The following is a 20,147-nucleotide window of genomic DNA, read 5'->3' as shown; positions in this document are numbered from 1 at the left end:
GCCTGCCAAGCTGTGGAGGACCTGCCACCAGTGTGTCCCCGGCCGTGGTCTGGGGACTCTCCGTCGCGAGTCTTCGATGCCCGGCCATCTCCTGGCCTCCCCACTCACCCTCACCCCCAAGTCCCCTCTCCACAGAGTGGGTGGAGCAAAGCTGGTAAAGCATCCGTCTGACGCGTCCCTGCTTGAGACGCTGCCGAGTCATCATGGCCCTGAGCGCAAAACCCGCACCCAGCCCACCCCTGTGCCCAGCCCAGCTCCCCGGCGGTCCGCCCAGCAGCCCCCGCCCCACCCCAGGCCTCTTGCTTGCCCCCTCCCCCCCAGCGGCCCTCCGGTGGTCCCTTCCAGCCCCCTCACCGGAGGCCCCTGCTCCCCGGGCTACTTCTCAGCCTCCGCATCCTCCAAGCAGCCTTCCTCAAACCCCAGCCTGCACCTGCCGGTCGTTTTCTGGCGGCTTTAACACCATCCGAATTCTCTGCTGTGTTTATTTGTGGTCTGCTCTCCCGCACACACTGTAAACCCCGTGACAAGAGGAGCTGTACCGGCCTGCTGGCAGCCTGTTGGCGTCTGTTTCCCCAGCCTGCAGCGCAGGGCCTGGCGGTGGAAGGGGCTCGTCAATGCTTGTGAATGAATAAAGGACAGGGGCCAAGTCGCTTTGACCCGCAGGTCTGCTAAACTGCGATCTCCACAGCACGTTTGCTGCCGGGGCAGAGTTTGTGTGGCCACATCTGGCCTGCACGGTCCGTGGGCGCAGCTGGCACTGCAGGCCCAGATAGCAGCGGGTCAGTGGGAGCCCCGCCCCCCCTCCCCGCAGTGCAGGGGCGCCGCTGCCAGGGCCTCCATCGCTTCCTGCCGGCTTCAGCCCCCTGGAGGAGGCTAGGAAGAGTGCACAGGAGGGGGCTCAGGACGTGGACGGGGGCACTGGCAGGAGAGGTGTGGGCAGTGGGCAGGCCAGAGCTGGCAAGGTCCTGGACCCAAGCACAGCAGGTGTGGTCCCAGCAACGGCCACAGGGTGGCAGCAAAGGGACCCTGCTTGCCGGGCTGGCAGAAGGGCTTCCACGGGGCTTCGCGCCCGCTGGGGCTGGGGAGGGGTCCCCGAGCAGGAAGGTCACCTTATATTGAAGTGGGGTCCGTTGCAGGGTTTCCAAGCGTCAAGCCTGCTACCAATGAATGGATAAACAAACAGGGTCTATCCACACGTCAGAAAGTTGTCCGTATGACAAGGAACAGGATGAACCGTGAAGACAGGGTGCTGGGTGAGAGACCAGGCCCCAAAGGCCACGTGGTGTAGGAACCCCCCTGTACGCAACGTGCAGAGAGGCAAGTTCGTGGAGACAGAAAGGAGATTACTGGTTACCAGGTCCTGGGCCAGTGGGGAGCAGCCGTTTAATGGGCATAGGCTCTCCCTGTGGGGTCAGGGAAATGTTCTAGAGTTGATGGTGGTGATGGTCGCACAACTCTATGAATGCACTAAAACCCACTGAACTGTACACTTATATGGGCGAACTATACGGTCCCTGAATTAAATCTCAATAAGGCTTCTGGAAATAAAGCCCTCTGCCAACCACTATTCCACTTTTCATTAAGGACAGAAGGTGTGATGCTGCCAGTGCCAGAGACTTAATTTCAGGAAAAAAAGAAAAGTACACGTGAAGCCCTCCACCCCACCCCACCCTGTTCCAGCTCAGATCACAAGGGCCCGCGAAGCAGACAAACCCAGGGGCCAGGGCCTCGGGCACAGACAGCCCGCCAGGGGCAGGGGTGGCTCCCCATGCCCTCCATAGAAGAGGCCCAGGGCACCAGAGGGCAGGGGCTGAAGGACGACTGCCTAGGAGGCAGGAACCAGAGCCCCTCCCAGCACTCTTCGCTGGGGAGGTTGGACTGACAGGGTGGACGCCAGGCCAGGGAGGGCCCCTCAGGGCAGGAGCTGCACTCAGGGCACTGGCAACGGTCAGCCTGGTGCTGACATAGGGGGTGAGCTGGGATTGACCTGGCTGCCCTGCGCCTCCCCGCTGCCCGGCCGCTCGCCTCCCCCTCCCCTCCCCCCTACAAAGGAAAAATAAACACAGGCAACTAGTTCTACAAGACATGAAAACCTGTTATAAAATCATGAGCAGTAAGAGCGTGATTATAAATAGAATAACAGAAGAATCTAGAAACAATGGGAAGAGACACAAATGACAGGGGAATTCAGCATACGATGAAGGACATGTTTCCGTCTGTGGAGAAAACTTGAATACGCAGTCAACAAAACTGTCACCACTAGGGACCATTTAGAAAATACATACATAGCTAGATCACCACCCCACTCCTTACATCAAAATAAACTTAAATGGATCAGATTTCCACATAAAAATGAAATTTAACAGTGCTTGTAGGAAAAAAATTTTTAATTTGGTATGGACCAAGTCTACGAAAACCAGAAAAGGTAAACCTGATAAAGATTAATCCGTTTTCTATAGGAATATTTAGAATTTCTTTTTTAATAACAAAAAAGATGAAAAACATAAAAGACCGATTACAACAGTGGAAATAAATGAAGACCACAAAATGAGAACAAGCGGGCACCCCCTGTGGTTGTTTAGGGGGCATATTTGTCTTTCTGCAGTTGGTCCTGAGTTGAAGATGGGGACAGAAATTATTGTTCGTTATCGTTCAAGTCCTGCCCATTTGGGCCAATTGTCACAGGGCATGTGTCCAGCCGCCCGTGATTCTCGGAAGCACCTTGGGTGGGGTCAGGCGAGGTGCCTGCCCTCCTGTTGGAGAAGGGTCTTGGGGCACAGATGAGTGAAGCTAGCCAAGGTCAGGGAAGTGGTGTGTTTGCACATGACTTGGGTTCCATTTCTGTGGAGAAAAGCTGAGCTGTGAGGAATGGGAGGCCCAGCCAGGCAGGGGCGGGGTCATCCCTGCACCTCGTTAGTGAGCAGGGTCCCTTGGTGGGGGTGGGAGGTCCAGGTCTGGAGCCAGGGAGCTGCAGCATTCTCGGAGGCATGGGGTGGTTTCCCTCTGGACCCTCAGGCCTCTCCTTTATGTGAAAATTAATAAAGGGAACCCTCAGTAAACTGCAGTCAGGAGGCCAGAAGGGGGAGCTCTCACACCCTGCCGTGCAGCCTCAATTGCAGACCCAACGGGAAGGTTACTACTTACTGCCCAGAAGGAGGAAGGAAGATTTTCTCTCAGCCCAGCAACAACCCAGCCAATGAGAGACCATCACAGTTCAGCCGATGGAAAGTCACCACACTGCGAACTCCCCGTTTCCTCCAACGGACACTTTGTTTAGAACAGCCCCTCCCAACTCCCCCTTCTCCTCTATAAAAGAGTTTCCTCTCCTTTGTTCTCTGCACTTGCTTGTGGTTTGCCCTAGATTGCTTGTCCTGAATTGTAGTTCTTTACTGTTCCCGAATAAACCCATGTTGCTGTTTTATTAAGGCCAAGGGAGATTATTTTGAAATGTTGAGCCAGTATCACTTTATTGGCTACATTGTTTTCTTTTTTAATTTTTTTTGACATGAACCATTTTTAAAGTCTTTATTGAATTTGTTACAATATTACTTCTGTTTTATGTTTTGGTTTTTTGGTCCTGAGGCATGTGGGATCTTAGCTCCCTGACCAGGGATCGAACCCACACCCTCTGCATTGGAAGGTGAAGTCTTAGCCACTGGACTGCCAGGGAAGTCCCAGGACACATCATTTTTACAAAAGTTTGACAGGCAACAAAATGCAGAATTTAAAATATTCATACAAAACAGAATTAAGAGTAACATGACAACTCTAAATTGTGTGATGGTTCCAAACACGGACCTTATGCCTGAAGGTGGCCAACTGAACAAATCAAAGGACCACAGAGAGGCAGGTGAGACTTGCAGCTATGCCTGATTCTATGCAGTTGAGTTTCCACTTTTTTTTTTTTTTTTCCTGGCCGTGCCACGTGTCTCGTGGGATCTTATTTCCCTGACTAGGGATTGAACCTGGGCTCCCCGGCAGTGAAAGCACTGAATCCTAACCACTGGACCACCAGGGAATTCCCGAGTTTCCACTTTTCTGGTCATTTTTCATTGGTACTTACTCTGACCCAAGGGAAAAAGGCTCTCCCCATGGAGGGAAATCTGGAGTCAAATATGCCTCCTGGAAGTTTCCACTTAGGCATCCATGAAGGTTTAGTAAAGTGGATCAATGGGAGGCTTCCGTTTTGTTATGAGGAGAAAATAGAACAGTAAATACAGAAGGAGCACACTCAAACTGAAAGAATTACCTGAGTACATTGGGAAGAAACAGCACAGAAATAAACGTGAAGCAATAGCTGATGAGCTCTGCAAAAGGAGCAAAACTTCAAAGATCTATTAAAAATAGTATCGTTATCTCAAAAGAACTGTTTGGAACCAATTATATTATGAAAAATACAGCCTGTAAGTTTGCAAATTCAGAGAGTGTAGATAAGAACCAGAGTCAGTTAATAGTTCAGATGAAATAAAGACTGAATCCTGAACCGTCCAACGCTTCCCAAAAGGCAAGTAAAAGATTAATTTGTCACGGGATCATGATAAGGCTGTTTCCAAAAAGCCATAATCAAAAGAAGAGGTCTCCCCCTTTCACAAGGGTTTGGGAAATGTGGACAAGGGTGTTGTCTTCCCGTGAAAGAGAGAGAGAAGCAGCAACAGTGAGAAAAGGGCGCACAGGCCTGGTCCAGACATCTTGGGAAAACTGTCAGGTCAGATGTCACCTGCTTTAATTCCTGGAAATCTTTACTTTCAGGTCACCAGATGGTATGCAGCTCCAGTCAGGGGTTGGTGCTTTTTCAGATGTGACGCGTGACTCCAAGTGTCTGTTCCTTGGAGCTTGGTGGCACATGGATAGGTTAGCGATACCTGGGTGGGGCTTCTTCCTGAAGATGAAGCATTTGGCAGGAACGCTTCTGCAAGGTTCAGCCTGAAATGTATCAGTTGTGCCCTTTCCCTGAGAAGTGCAGAGGCCCAGGCCCCAGCCCGCTGACCTATTTGTAAGTCAAAAGAGCTGTTCGAAGAAAATGGTAAACTTCAACAATTCAGTCCACCTTCAGATTATGGAGCCAAGAAGAAATGAATGGTACAAAAAGGGAATTTGGGAAAGACAATAGTTTTTTGTGTGTGTTTTGGTTTTTGGTTTCTTTGGCTGTGTCGAGTCTTAGTTGCGGCACGCAGGATCTTAGTTGCGGCACGCGGGATCTTTGTTGAGGCGTGCAGGATCTTTTTTGTTGCGGCGCATGGGCACTTCGTCGGGGCGCGTGGGCTTCTCTCTAGCTGTGGCGTGCAGGTTTTCTCTCTCTAGTTGTGGCCCATGGGCTCTGCAGTTTGCGGCATGCGAGCTCTGTAGTTGTGGCACGGGGGCTTAGTTGTCCTGCGGCATGTGGGATCTTAGTTCCCCGACCAGGGCTCGAACCCACTTCCCCTGCATTGGCAGGTGGATTCCTTGCCACTGCCCACCAGGGAAGTCCCAAGGCAATAGATTTTGAAGCAAAAGAATAATTCATATGTCAGTAGAATTTCCACACTGTCTCTTCAACACAGAGAAGATGAAACGGCTCTCTGAGTTCATGTATTCTAGACTTCCCAAGCTGACCCACAGGAGTCTGTAGGTGGCTTGTCTGAGAAACTAAATACTAAGATTATCAAAGCGTCAGCCGAGGGTGGGAAATGGCTGCCAGGCAGTCCTGATGACTCTGTACTACGAGAGCACTGCACCCTCTGCTTAGGCTTGAAAGCCAGTTTCCTCAAGTGACTTCAACAGTAAGCTGTTGACCCACTTCGTGGTGATACTTCCAAAGACACCCACTAACAAGCAGCGACTTTGGGTGTAACTGGAGTAGCAGTGAACCAGCCACACCTTGTCACAGAGGCAGTGGTGACTTCAGATCACACTGCACCCGGTGAAATCGCCCTGTCCCCTCCAGCCCGCCCTGAGGGCGCCCGGGGCACTTCTCTCCAGAGCCCTGGGAAGGAGCAGGCGCTGGGAACGGCTGCACCCTGTGTCTCTTCATCCCCCCCCATCCCCCCTCCCCAACTTGCACAATGAACGGCCCCGCCAGCGCCCACGTTGGTGGTGGGGGACGTGCATTTTACTTTAGGAGCATCTGCACAGCTTTCATTTTTATATGGAATATACACTATTTTCATTAACAAGCAATAATAAATTTTTCTTTAGAGAAAGCATTTTTAACTACAACCTTGACCTCCCCACTGGGTTCCAAATTCACACATCCCACTCTCCTGTCTCCAGACATCTCAGACCCGACAGAGCCCAAACCACCTCCCAGCGTGCCCCACACCATCAGCTCCCCTCAGCCCCGCACTGCTGTGCCCACCTGTGCTCAGGGCAAGCACTGGAGGCCAGCCTGGGTCCCCTTCCTTCCTCGCTGGCACCTCCAACCCAATGCCAAGGCCTGTTCGTGCAGCCTCCAAACACACCCCGAGAGCACCCTGACAGCACTCTTGCACCCCAGTAGCCCCTGATATCCTGACAGCGTGCTGCACCATGACAGCACGCTGCACCATGACAGCACCCCTGCCTGCTCCACTGCTGAAACACTCTCTAAACCCTAGCAGCTGCCCTCCTGGAAGGCTGGCCCCCCACCGCGCAGGGACAGCAAGATGTCCACTGAGCTGACATCCCTGGCTGTGCCTGGCTGTGCGCAATCAGAGGAACTTAAGTTCCCACCAGGCTTCAAGGCACAGCCCAACCCTTGCCTCTCGCCCTCACATCCAGCCACATGGGCCTCCTGAAGCTTATGCAAATAGGCCACGCTTAGTCCCACACAGCAGCCCAAGGTTGAAGCTTGAGGGTCTGCCTGACCCTCCCACGCAGGTCTCTCCTTGAGGGCGGGCGCACGCGCGCGCGCGCGCACACACACGTACACACAGGCCCGGGCCTCTCTCCGTACGCTTTACCCATTTTGTTTTCCTGACCTCCTCCCAGGTCTGTTTACCTGTTTGCTCTATGAGGGCTAGGAGCTCTGACCCTTCCGTGGGACCCCCAGCTCCTAGCACAGAACTGGCGCCAAGTACGCGCTTACGGTGTTTTCGGAATTAACTCGCTATATCATCTTTGGCTACGCTATTCCGTGGTCGTTTTCAGTAGATGTACTGCCGTAAGCAAAGCCCCACCCCCACAAATAATACTAACTAATCATTATGTCTCTGAGAGCCTGGAAACGAGGCGGACGACCCAGGCCGGGCCCGCGGGGAGGAGCGCTAGCCGGCGGCCGCCTTCGCGCCGCCGCCTGGCCACCCAACGTCACAGAGCTGGGCCTGGGGAGCACGCGGCCCGCTCCGCGCCCGGCCCTCCGCCCCCGGCCGTCCGCCCGCCAGGCCCCGCCCCGCCAGGCCCCGCCCCGCCCCATCCGGCCCCGCCCCTCCGCCCGGTCCGGCGCCGCTCTGCCCCGCCGGCTCCCCGCGCCCCGCCAGCCATGGTGAACCTGGGCCTGTCCCGGGTGGACGACGCCGTGGCCAGCAAGCACCCGGTGAGAAGGCTGGCCTGGGACGCGGGCCCCTGACCTCAGAAGCTGACCTGAGCGGGGCGGGGGCCTCGGTGGGAGTGCCCTTATCAGGGAAGAGAAGAGGGACAGAGGTGGGGGACCCTGTTGCTGTGGAGATCGAGGCATCCTGGGTGGGCATGGGGGCAGGTGGGATGTGTCCAGGCCCCCAGGGCCTCACGATGAGTGGTCCCCTACCCCAGGGCCGGAGTGTGCCCAAAGGAGGGACGGGGAACTGAGCCTTCAACCCCCTCCCCCATCCCAGGGACTCGGGGAGTATGCCGCGTGCCAGTCGAACGCCTTCATGAAGGGCATTTTCACCTTTGTCACAGGTAGGCTGGGTCCAGGTGTCTGTCCTGGGGTGTGACGAGACCTCACCCTCCTGTCTCACCCTGACTCCCCAGCAGGTGGCGCCAGGTCGCCAGCCCGCAGTGCTCAGAGCCTGGCAGGTGTCGCGAGCACTTAGGCCGAGAGCCCCGTGGTCCCCTGGCGAGCCCCGTGGTCCCCTGGCGAGCCCCGTGGACGGGCTGGCTGATGCGGACCCTGGCTCTTGGCAGGCACCGGTGCGACCGTCGGCCTGCAGATGCTCGTTCAGAGGAAGTTTCCGTACCCCTTTCAGTGGAACGTGCTGGTGGCCGTGGGTGGGTACTCCAGGACTGGTGCCTGGCGCCCCTGAAATGCACCCCTGTTGCCGCTGGCTCTTCAGCAGAAGTGGATCCCACTAGGGGTGGGGGGCTGTGGTTCCGGGCATCCCTGCCTCCGGGGATGGGGCTCCAGTTCTCAGTGGGAGCCCTGCTGGACCCCACCGCTCCCAGGAAGAAACCTGCACCCTGCTCCCTTCCCCTGACAAGTGCAGAGGCCCCGCCCCCCTGCCCACTGGCCCCTGCCCGCCTCTCCCCAGTCGCAGGCTCCGTGGCCAGCTACTGGGTGACCCGAGTGGAGTCACAGAAATGCAGCAACCTCTGGCTCTTCCTGGAGACAGGGCAGCTCCCCAAAGACATGGACACAGGTGAGGGTCCTGGGGGCAGCAGGACGCGGAACCGAGGCTCCATTCCCCGGGCGTAGGCGGGACGGGCCTGTCCCCTTGACACGCGCATGGGGGTGGGGGCGGGAGGGAGGGGGCCTGCGGCAGACAGAACTTCCAGGCCCTTGTGCAGGAGGAAGACCCAGGAGGGGCTGGGTGGCCCTGGGAGGGGCGAGTACAGAGCGAGGAGGGTGGGCACCCCGAGAAGAGCGGCTGGATTGAGAGGCGCCGCAGTGGACATCAAGCTGAGTGATCTCAAGCCTGGCCTCCACTGCCTGCAACCCTCCTGTTACAGGCCTCAGTTTTTGCCCCGGTAAAATGGGCACAGGGACCGGGCGCAGCTTTGGGGTGTGGTTCTAGCTGTCTCCCTTTGCCTCTTACAGATCGACACAGCTAGGAGAGCTCCAGCCAGGGCACAGAGGACCTGGGGCCGGAGTGTTCTAGAACACAGCCCTCAGCACCTCTGCACCCCAGGCTGGCCTCCCCACACCCATGTCCCCTGCACACATGCATGGCCAGCTCTGTCAGACCTGTGCAAACTGCTCCTGCCCAGCCTGGACGCCCAGAAGGTCAGACCAGGACGTGCTGCCCCTGGGTGGCTGGCCTCCTGCAAGGCAGTGAGAAACGTGGTGGACACAGAGCTGGAGAAGACCAGGCCTGTCTCATGCATATTTGGGGGCGGCAGCTCTGGGGTGGGGGGTTGGGCCTTCTGCACTTCCTGCTGCTGGTACGCCCTTTCTGACCCCTGCATCCCCCCGCCCACCCCAGTCAGAGCTGACAGCTGCCGCTGGGGGTTGTGGGACTAATAAACGCCTTTTCCTGTTTCCCGTTTCCCGCCTGAGTTCTAAAGCAGTTGGGAAACAAGTCAGCGCAGTAAGAAGATGAGAGAAGTGTCACCTCGGTACCATACAGCTGATTGGAGGAGGTGCCAGGGCTGTTCCTAACACCGAACCCCAGGATTAGACACTCTGGGCAGCCCCCATGGTCCCTCCATGCGGGGGTGCTTCTGTACCACCTGGCACAGAGAAGCAGAGCAGACGGTGTGCAGCCAGGCAGCACCTAGCTTCCAGGAGACAAGGGACAGGAAGTGGCCGCGCCCACCTGCCTATCATTCCAAACCCACCTATCAGATTAAGTCACTTCTCCCCTGGGGAGGAGGAAGTGAGTGGTTCAGGAGGCCAGAGTCAGCTTACTGGAGCTCTGTCCACATGGAGGAGTGTTCCTGGGTGGGCAAGACTGCCCACCTCACCCACCCCCAACAGAGGAAGAGGCAGAGATTATCTAACACCTGGGCAAAGCCACCGTCCTTTATAGCAGGCTTCCCGGTAACACTGAAGGCACACAGGGCCGCTGCTCCAGCCCCAGCTCCGCCCCGCGCCTGCTGACCTAGCCAGTCCCGCAAAAGAACGTCTACTGCACACTCTATGCACCAGGGAATCTGTTCGTGGGAAGGCAGAACAACAGGAAGCCCAAGATAACCACGGCATAAGCAAGCTAGAGTTTTCAATTTCTTTCATGGAAAAGCTCAAGTGGGTGGTCTGGGGCTGTGTGGAGTCAGGGACCCAGGCTTCTTTTAGCGTGTTCTGTGCTGTAACAGCCCTCATTCCAAATCCACCTCATGGTCCCAGGCAGCTGTGCTGGCTCCGGCCATCAGGTCTTCATCCCTGTCAACAGGAAAGAGAAAAGGGGAGGAGGAGGGCAGTTCACTCACTTCTCTGAACACTGCATTGGCTAGAACTAAGTCATGTGGGACGCCTAGTGCAAAGGCACCTAGGAGGGCAGCTTGCTCTGGGCAGCCTCGTGCCCACTAAAATTCAGGGGTTCTCCATCTGAGGAAAGGAGAACCAGTACTGGGGCACAGGCTCTGCCTCACACCCTGGGAGAACACGGGCATCAAGGGAATAGACCCTGCCCACGGCAGGCCCTCCCAACCCCCTGAGGGAAAGACCTGGGCTCAGAGGGAGGGCAGAGGGTGAACTTCGAGTTTCAGAGGGGACTGGACTCACTTTTTAAAAAGAGAGTGACCAGAAAAGTAAAGGATCTGTTCGAGAGGTCACAGAGAAAGATGGGCGCTGTAACAGCGCACGGGTGAAGACTGTCGTTGTGGCTGAACTGTGTCTCCCACAAACTCAGTTTGCAGCCCCAGGACCTCAGAATATGACTCTGCATTTGGAGACAGGACCTTTGAAGGGGTGATTACGTTAAAATGGGGGTGGGCCCTCATCCAGTCTGACTGGTGTGCTTGTAAGAGAAAGTGATTAGGACACAGATGAGTACAGGGGAAAGACCCCACGAGGACACGGCCGTCCACAAGCCTGGGAGAGACGCCTCAGGAGAAGCCCGCCCTGCCGACACCTTGATCTCAGACTTCAAGCCTCCAGGATGTGAGACAATAAATTTCTGTTGTTTAAGCTGCCCGGTCTGTGGTGCTTTGTTGGCAAACTCATGCAGGTTGGAAGAAGTAACCCATCTGATGTGCAGCCCTGGAATCCCAGGCTTGGGCCACGTGGCTGGAAGGGAAGCTTGTGCTGGGGGTGCAGAGGGAGGGGACTGACTCCTCCTGGAGTAAGTGACAGGTAAAGCTGGACCCAGGACTTCCCCAGGGAGAGATGGGGTAGTCAGGGCCGAGGCTGGGGTCTTACGAGCCAGGTCACCAGGGTTGGAGTTTGAGCTTGGGGTGGGGTAAGGGAACGGAGACCCTGTAGGCAGTGAGAGGTCAGAAGTTTTAGGAGAGCAGCCACGAGACTCGTGTCCAGGAGAGCAACCCCAAGGCTGGCTGGGGGCAGAGGGTGGGGTCGTCGGGGTGGGCCAGGAATTCCCGGGTTCCCTGGGCGTTGAGAACCTCCGCCCCCGTCCCAATGGGCCGAGATTCCAGTGGCAATCTGAACTGTTGTTCTGCGGGGCAGGCTCAGCACAGAGAGGGTGGGAGGTGCGGACGGGCCCCGGAGGGCGCCGTGGGCCGCCATGAAGATCCGTAGTGAGGCGGAGGTGGAGGCAGATCCAGGAGCTGAAGGCTGTCACTCGGCTCAAGGGTGCAGCTGCCGCTGGGGTGACCCAGGGCCTCCGGGGCTCCTGGGGGCAGGACTTACGATCTTAACACACGGACGGTCCAGGGCATATGGACTGGGGGCCGCTCTACTGCTCACCCCCAAACAGAGCTGGGGGGAAGGGATCGGAGGGGTCTGCCATGCAGGGACCAGGGGGAGGAGAAGCTGGGGGCTTCAAGGAGATTTGTAAGCACGGTGGCCTCAAAGCCAGAAGGGACAGGAGGGGATCCACCCACTTCTGTGGCTAGAGGGTCTGGAAGAAATCACAGGCCTGCCCGTCCCTGGCTTGCACCCCGCCCTCCCCACCTCCCAGCACTGCTGTCCACTGAGAGCCGTCCAGATGAGCACTGCTGAGCAGCGAAGCTGGCCCCCATGCAGGCTGGGAGGAAGGAGTGCGGCCTTGGAGACAGCAAACTCACGCCCCCACCTCTGTCCTGCCCGGCGTGGAGCATACCCCACCCGGGTATCCTGGCCAGGCCCTTGGCCCTTGGCCTACATCCTGGCTGCCCTGTCCCTCCACACAGAGCAACGTCGGGCGCTGCAGATCCAGGCGGTGAAGGAGACCACGTTCAAGAACAAGGCCACGCTGGCTGTCCTGCGCAGCAACATTCGCCGCGGGTCCCACGAGGGGGCTTTGGCCAAGAAGGTGGACGGCGGGACCCTCCCTGCTACCTGCTGGCTGGGGGTGGGGGGGGCGGGGCACGTGCTGAAACAGCCCTTCCCCCAACACAGGTGGACAGCTGGCACCTCCTCTCCTTTCCCCACTCTAACCCCAACCATTCTGAAACTGGGTGGAGGGGGGCAGTTTCCCCACCACACCTCAGAGGGCAGGGCCAGAGGCCCGACAGAGGTCCCTTTCCTGGGCTACCCTCTGCAGCAGCCATATATGGGAGCCAGGGACCCGCCTCTCTGGACCCCCATCACATCGGAGCAGGGATGGCCCGGATGGAGTCGTTCAGTGCTCTGCCCCTTGCGGCCCCAGGAGCTGGGGTCTTGCTGCTGGGCTAGCACAGGGCAGAGGAAACCCGGGGAGAATCCCTGGAGGGGCCGGCGGCCGGCGGGGGGGAACGCAGAGGGGCCGAGCCCCCCGCTCAGCCGCCGCGCCCCACAGTATGACCAGCGGACCACCTCCAAGTCCTGCGGAAAGGACGTGCCCATGAGCCTGGCGCACAGCCGCTGCACCACTACGACGTGGAGCCGGTGGGGAGCAGAGCGAGTTCCCAGCCCCAGCGTCCGTGTGGCGTTGCCGCGGGTCCCTCCCCGCCCGCCCAGCTGCAGGCGCGCTCCGTGGCCTCTGAGCACCCACGCGCGGGCCGTGCCCTCCCCGACCCAGGTGGCGCGGGAGAAGCTGCGCAAGTACGTCTTCGACCGCGTGAATATGCACAACGTGCTGATCGACCTGGTGCGGCGGCGCGAGCAGAAGCTGGAGAGCATGCAGCTGAAGCTGGCCAGCCTTAAGAACCAGCCCAAGGCCACCAAGGAGGAGCCGCGCATGCCGCAGGTGGCGGCGGGGAGCGGGGCGGGGCCTCCAGGGTGATGGGGGCGGGGCCACAGGAGGAGGGGCCGGGGCTCTGTGGGAGGGCGGGGCTAGATGGATGAGGCCCCCTTGGAAGAAAGCCCAGCCCCGCCCCCGCCAGCCTCTGCACTCCCAGGTGGCCTGTCCCCACGCACTCTCAATGTGCCCTTCCTCCCCGCCCAGGTCATCCGTCAGCTGGAGAACAACATAGAAAAGACGATGGTCAAGATCACCACTAGCCAGAATATCCACCTGCTGTACGTGGACCTGCTGGACCACCTGAGCCCCGCAACCCACACCCGGAGACCGAGACCGCATCCCGGTCCCAGGGAGCCCAGCTGGCCAGGAGGGGCGGGAATCTCGGCGGGGGCGTGCCCTCCGGGTTAGGCTGCCCCGCTGGCGCGCAGCTCTCCCCCAGGCCGGGTGACCCCGAGAAAGGCTGAGCCCCGCTTTGGGCGCCAAGCTGAGCAGCGGCACCTTGTAGGTGGGAAACGTTCTTTCAAGAATTTATTTGCTATTCCAAGAAGGCATATCATGTGCTACATCAGAATTGTTTGTTTTTTGGTTTTTTATAAATTTAGTGATTTATTGACTTATTTATTTTTGGCTGCTTGGGTATTCGTCGCTGCGTGCGGGCTTTCTCTAGTTGTGGCGAGCAGGGCTACTCTTCGTTGCGGTGTGCAGGCTTCTCACTGCAGTGGCTTCTCTGGTTGCGGAGCACAGGCTCTAGGTGCGTGGGCCTCAGTAGTTGTGGCTTGTGAGCTTCAGTAGTCGTGGCTCGCGGGCTCAGTAGTTGTGGCTCACAGGCTCCGGAGTGCAGGCTCAGTAGCTGTGGTGCATGGGCTGAGTTGCTTCACAGCATGTGGGATCTTCCCAGACCAGGGCTCAAACCCGTGTCCCCTGCATGGGCAGGCGGATTCTTAACCCCTGCGCCACCAGGGACGTCCTGTTTGGGTTCTTATTTGATGGTTTAGTGTTGTTTTTTCTTTGCCCCATCGTTTCTCATCCCCTGGCTTCTGAGGCCAAGAGATGGGTCCTGCACCCTCAGAAGTCCCCTAACATCATCCAGGGCAAGCTGCCTCTGAGCAGGTCAGTAACCTCCGCTTGCTGCCCACCTCTTCCAAGCCAGCCACCCTGCTCCCTGCCGAGAAGGCCAGGGGGAAGTCCCCAGGGGCCGTGAGCCCTGCTGTGAGGCAACCCCCCTTCACTGGCGGCCCCCTTTGGCCCCCACACAGAAGAGCACAGGCACCCGCCACAGGCCCGGTGGTGGAAGATGGTGAGGACGAGGACAGTTGGAGAGGAGGGCTGGAGGCTGGGTGCCAGGGTGCAAAGAGGAGCAGCTTGGCGGGGGGGGCCGAGAGAGGGAAGACCCCACCTTCATGCTGGCGCTGGGGGAGGGGAAGCCCTGGAGGGCAGTGTGGCCGGGAGGGTGACAGGTAGAAATGCGTTTGGAGGAGGGTGTGGGATGGGTGGGCATTGCAGCTCTTCGCAGCTGGGGTCATGCCCCCCAAATCCTGCCCACGGTGCCCAGAGCCCAGCAGCACGCAGCTTTGTCCTCCAGCCTGTCCCTCTTGCCTCAGGCCCCGGGTCTTGGAGCCTCACCTTGTGGCCCTGCCCACGTGTCCTTCCCGGGGCCACTCCTTCTACCCACACCCCTTCCCACTCCGACTGCACCCTGGGGTCCAGCCCCTCCTTCACTTGTATGCATCATGTCCTCCCAGTGATACTTGCTTATCTTTTCAGAACATATGCACTAAAAAAAAAATAACTCCTGTGGTCATCTGCATTTTTTTTTTTTTTTTTGGCCGCATGGCACAGCATGCGGGTTCTTAGTTCCCTGACTGGGGATCGAACCCGTGCCCCCTGTGCCGAGTTTTAATCACTGGAACACCAGGGAAGTCTCCCTTGCATTAAAAAAAAAAAAAAAAAAAAAAAGGGCTTCCCTGGTGATGCAGTGGTTGAGAGTCCGCCTGCCGATGCAGGGGACAGGGGTTCGTGCCCCGGTCCGGGAAGATCCCACATGCCACGGAGCGGCTGCGCCCGTGAGCCATGGCCGCTGAGCCTCTGCGTCCGGAGCCTGTGCTGCGCAACGGGAGAGGCCACAACAGTGAGAGGCCCGCATACCGCAAAAAAAAAAAAAAAAAAAGTGAAGATTCTACGTTGTAGTTATCAACAACAAAATCCTAAGAGCCCAGATATATTGGACATTTACGAACCTGCCCTGTGCTAAATACACGTCATTCTACCTTCTCAATCCATCCTGACAGCGACCTCCTGAAAGAGCCGCCACTACCCTACCTTACACACGGCAGAACCCAGGCTTTCCTAAGGCCCCACGCTAGCTGGTCAGGTTACAGCCTTGGCCTCGAGTTCTGAGTCTCTGACCCCACACCAGTGTTCTGAGACCCTCTTCTTCACTTACAGCAGCCAGCCTCTGGCGTTTCACAGTCACCGCTCACGCGGTGGGACATCCCATCACAACTTCTTTGGAAGTGTCTCTGGACTCTGGCCCTGGGCAGTGAGAGAATCCACCAGGAAGATGCTGTCTTCCCTCCCCAAACGTGTCCTTTCACCTGCTTTGGGCCCGGCTGGGGCCACAGGCCAGGTTATACTTGTCCCCTGGACTTGCACAGTCTGGGGTGAGGGGTGGGGAGTAGACGTGGTCCACTTTGGGGGCCAGAAGAGAACGAGGGAGCGGCCAGGGGAGCCTGTGGTTGGCCCGCAGTCCCTAGACTGTCAGGCTCTGTGCCCGCCTGCCCTTGCCCTTCTGCTGCAGAAGCTGGCAGGATACCCCACAGAGCTGGACAAGCTGCAGAATCTCGTGGTTGACTACTGCTCGGAACTGTCGGACATGACAGTCCTGTCCCAAGACGCCATGATGATTACGGATGAGGTCAAGGTGAGAGCAGGTCCCAGGCTGGGGGCCCTCCCTGCAGGGCTATCTCTTGAACCTGTCTGGCCCAGGGTCCGTCGGGACACCCCCATGCCCACACCCCCCGTCATCACTGGAGGAGTCCAGTGGCTGCCCTGCCGGCCTGCTTGCCTTACCACCTGTGAGCCTGGGCAGAGGTAGACAGAGAAGGCAGAGAGTTGACCTGGACGGGGCAGGTGCCACCCCTTCACCCACTCTGTGCCGAGGCCCCTGCCAGGCCAGCCTGCCCCCTCCTCATGAAGTGGGGCCAGCCTGGGGTTCGGACCTTCTCAGGAAGGCAATGAATGGCGGATTCTGGGGGTTGGAGGTTGGGCAACAGAGTCTTGGGGTGTAACAGGGCCAAAAGGAGGTGTGGGGGCTGGAGCCTGTGTGGGCAGCAGGTGGCGGGGCTGCAGTGGCAGCCCTCCTAACCTGGAGCCCTGGGAGGAGATGGGGGGAGATGGGATCAGATTCGTGTCTCCAAACGGGTGTGCTCTGGCTGCAGAGACTGGAGGGGACCAGGGCCAAGACACCGGTCACTTGGGCCAGACCAGTGGTGGAGATGGGTGGCCGAACTCGGACGGAGCCGAGAAGCCTTTAAGAGGTCACCCCGATGAGGGGCGGGGCGAGTGAGACGTGCAGGCAAGGGCAGAGCGTGGCATCCAGGCCACGTGAGCAGGCCCAGACAGTGGATTTAGCCACCAGAGCAGGATGTGCCGGGAGACAGGAGGTCTGGGGGAAGATGATGAGTTTGCGTTTAGACATGTGGAATCCACTCTAGTGAGTTGTAAGGGGAGCTGGCAGAGGCAGCGGAGGACCAGGGCTGGAGAGAAAATTCTGTGAGGCATGTCCCAGGCGGTCCCTGAGCCTATGGCTGTAGCCGGAGCGACCCCAGCTGAAGGGGCGTAACGCGAGGGAAGGCTCAGAGGCCAGGCAGGAGGGGGGCGTCCCAGAGGAGGGCAGAACGCAAGGGTGAGGGTGATGGTCGCAGGTGGAGCGTCCCAAATCGGGAAGGCGGGGACTGACGCTGACGCTGGGTCAGCACCCCGGGTGGCCTTGGTGGGACAGACCCCCGCCCCCTTCCTGTGTCCCCAGATGAACATGAGGCAAAGGGGAGGCCACCTTCATCGAGGAACGCCAGGCATGGGAGGACCGGCTCAACCAGCAGAAGCAGCTCACTGACAAGATCCACTCCAAGGAGACCAGCGAGAAATACCGCTGGGTGCGTCCGGGCCACGCCAGGCACAGCAGCCCCTGTGCCACAGAGGACACCTCTCACCCCCTCCCCCTCCGCGCTCAGGGCCGGCGGGACTTGCACTTCCCCTCCAGCCTGATGGGTCCCGAAACTGAAAGGTGAACGCTCAGCTCCCGCCGCCCCAGCCAGGGTCCCGAGAGGTGGGTCACCGTGAGGTGGGGGTAACCTGCGGGGGCCAGGGTGAGGGAGACCGACGAGCCCCGGCCCCTCCCTGGCTAGACCTGCACCGGAGCACACCAACAGTCACAGCGCATGCTTCAAGGTGCTGCTGCCGGCTCTGGGCTCTTGGCCAGGGGTGGCTGAGCCCCCGGCTTCTCAGCTGTACAATGCACCCCTGAGCCGCCTCTGAGAAGCCCCACTAAGCCCCACTGTGCCAGGCCGCTTTTGGTCCTCCTGCGGATGGCGCTGCCTTGGGGCATCCCTCGAGGGCTGGCCGAGCAGGGAGCCAGTTAAGGTGAAGGCGACTCTGACGGGTACCCAGCTCTTGGGTGGCCTCCCCTGACGACGTACGGGGGCATCCGACGGCCCCGCGCAGAGCTCCCACAGCATTACTGCATGCCGGCTGACCTTCCCGTCTGCTGTGCCCAGTGAGGAGGAGGGAGACCTTCAAGGCTGATATCGAATACCAGACGGACGTGACGGCTTTGGTGGAGAAAGTCTAGACTGCTGTGCGGTGCTCTCACCTCTGGGTACTGGCACTCCTGGGGTGTGGGCAGAAGGACAGGTGGGGACCCTGCCCCAGCCCAAGGCCCAGCTGAGCTGGGCCAGGCTCTGCAGACACCTGCTGCATGAATGGACACGCAAAGCAGCGGCCCCACAGCTCAGAGTAGCGGGCACTCCAGGGACGCAGATGGCAAATCCGAGCCGTGTTCCAGGGGCTGCACAGAGCCCGCTGGAATCTGAGGACCTCAAACCCCGAGGAGGCGGCCTTCACCTCTTAACTCCTTCCCCTTCCCAAACCAACAGCATCGTGCGAGCAGCTGCCTCTCCGCCCCACCCCCTTTATTTTAATCCGCCCTGGATTTATCATCAGTAAGCCTTGAGCTCCTGTCCATGGTCCTGACGTAAGCTTGTCCACCGTTGGACGAGTGACTCAAAGCCACGCAGTCTCGTGGCGGTGGTCTCTCTGGCTCTTCCTTGGGGTCATCTGGCCCCTCTGCCTGTCACGAGGGTGACACACACAGAGGGCCTCACAGGTCCTCAACACCCAGCCACGGTCAATGTTACTGACCACCAGAAGCCAGAAGAACAAGCTCCCTCCTGGCTCACACCTGCTCCTCACCCCACCGGCCCCGCCAGGACATCACCGGCCGCTTCCTGGCTCAGAGGAGCACGGAGGAGAACCTGGCGCTGCAGGTGGCGGGCGGTGAGGGGAGGCGGGCGCAGCTGGAGGCCGTGACGAAGGAGCTGGCGACGGAGGGCGTGATGCCCAGCTCCATCAGGCACCCGGGAGCCCCTGACCTCCTCCTCACTGACAGCCCCGTGGCTGGCACCAGGCTCGGAGCTGAGCGCACCCACTGCCGAGGGGCCCCAAGTGCCCGCGTGTGAGCTCCTGAGCCCGAATCAGCACAGCGCCCGCTCGGGACTCCGCGACCTTGCCCTCAGTCCGCTACCCACCTCCCTCATCCTCAACAGCTTGAAGTCCGTTGAGAAGAAAATGAAGGACATGCTGAAGGAGGAGGAAGCCCGGCTGCAGCTGGCCCACGCCAACATGGCCAAGAGCCAGAGCTGCTGCTGACCATCCAAACTGGCATCGACAACCTCCACATCCGCCTGATGGGCGTCCCCCTGCCCACGGCCCAGGTACCAGGGAAGCGTGGAGGGGCCCCCAGTACAGAGGGTCCCCTGGAAGGGCCAGAGGGAGACGACTTGTTCCTCCTGGCCACAGAAAGAAGCGCTGCGCTCCGACACCCTGGATGTGTACAGCAAGCTGGCATACTGCGAGGGGAAGCTGCTGTACCTGGCTGACCGAGCGCAGATGCTGCCCAGGACAGAGGAGGTAGCCCTGGCCCGGGGGGTGCCCACACGCCCCGTGTGCCCTCAGAGCTGACAGTCCCCATGCCCTGCAGGTCCACACGAAGGTGAGGCATGCCCTGGAGTCCTCGGCCCTGAAGGAGAAGCAGAACACCAGGATCAGCTTTGAGGAGAGGGGGGAGGATGTCGCAGGCACGGGCCGCCCAGCAGCTGGCGGTGGGCCTGAGCTGTGCAGAGGCAGAGGCTGGGGACGGCGCTTGCCGCATCTGACCAGGGCGGCCTGGAGGCACAGGGGCTAAAGGGATGGAAAGGGTGTGTCAGTTGCACCCACAGGATTTTTAATTTATGGAGGTGACTTGGTGAAGTTAATGCCCTTGAAAGAACTTACCACCTTTTGTGACACAGGGAGGCACCAGTGCCGGTAGGCAGGCAGGGGGGAAGGCCTTGGTCAGGGCGCTTATTGGAGTTTCTGTGGGAAGGGCAAGGCAGGGGGCACACCGCTTAAGATCTGCCCGTTCAAATAATTCCAGCAGGTTTGGGGCACAGGGGCTGTCCCCAGTTGCCTGGCACCTGGCCTTGGGTGATTCAGGCTTGGGGTGTGCGCTAGACAGAGGTGGTCGAGTGTGGGCTCTGGAAGGGCTGGGTGAGCCCTGGTCTGTCTCTCTCCCCGGCTGTGCGAGACCCCAAATGCCAGAGCATCAGGGACACAGAAAGTAAGAAATATACGTCGTTGGTACAATTGGCCCTGCGGTGAACGGACGCCAGGGGACAATCCAGGATCTGGGGACCCTCGCGGGGCAGACGGGCTGCGGGCGCGGGCCGAGATCAAGAGGCAGGGCCAGCGGCTGATAGAGGGGAAGCTCAAGGTAGCCAAGAAGAAGTGACCGGAAGAGGAAGAACCCGCCTCGCCAGCACACCC

General features: G+C 59.1%; 2 protein-coding genes across 2 annotated transcripts; both read left to right on the top strand.

Annotated features, from left to right (window-relative positions):
- Window positions 1-7,366: 7,366 nt before the first annotated feature.
- Window positions 7,367-9,349, top strand: TMEM141 (transmembrane protein 141). The gene is made up of 5 exons (XM_060013748.1): window positions 7,367-7,489; window positions 7,767-7,833; window positions 8,059-8,142; window positions 8,403-8,510; window positions 8,909-9,349. The coding sequence occupies exons 1-5, from the start codon at window positions 7,436-7,438 to the stop codon at window positions 8,920-8,922; spliced, it is 327 nt and encodes a 108-aa protein (XP_059869731.1). The 5' UTR covers window positions 7,367-7,435; the 3' UTR covers window positions 8,923-9,349.
- Window positions 9,350-11,489: 2,140 nt separating this feature from the next.
- CCDC183 (coiled-coil domain containing 183) lies at window positions 11,490-20,112 on the top strand. The gene is given in 17 exon segments (XM_060013747.1): window positions 11,490-11,518; window positions 11,520-11,557; window positions 12,097-12,218; window positions 12,684-12,753; window positions 12,898-13,073; window positions 13,272-13,376; window positions 15,865-15,997; window positions 17,106-17,221; window positions 17,300-17,352; window positions 17,393-17,394; window positions 17,843-17,943; window positions 18,554-18,696; window positions 18,890-18,978; window positions 18,981-19,057; window positions 19,143-19,253; window positions 19,324-19,444; window positions 20,030-20,112. Coding segments are annotated over 17 exon segments (1,569 nt in total).
- The last annotated feature ends 35 nt before the right edge of the window (window positions 20,113-20,147 follow it).

This window comes from Delphinus delphis, chromosome 6, assembly GCF_949987515.2.
Source record: "Delphinus delphis chromosome 6, mDelDel1.2, whole genome shotgun sequence".
Classification (NCBI taxonomy): domain Eukaryota; kingdom Metazoa; phylum Chordata; class Mammalia; order Artiodactyla; family Delphinidae; genus Delphinus; species Delphinus delphis.
The sequence above is the reverse complement of the archived record's forward strand: the minus strand, read 5'-3'. Positions and strand labels throughout refer to the sequence as shown.

Bases quoted from the DNA above. Each gene is read 5' to 3' on its own strand.
- TMEM141 (XM_060013748.1), top strand. From the start codon at position 7,436: ATGGTGAACCTGGGCCTGTCCCGGGTGGACGACGCCGTGGCCAGCAAG. The intron at 7,834-8,058 runs GTAGGCTGGGTC...GGCTCTTGGCAG, and splicing joins CATTTTCACCTTTGTCACAG to GCACCGGTGCGACCGTCGGC. The intron at 8,143-8,402 runs GTGGGTACTCCA...GCCTCTCCCCAG, and splicing joins GAACGTGCTGGTGGCCGTGG to TCGCAGGCTCCGTGGCCAGC.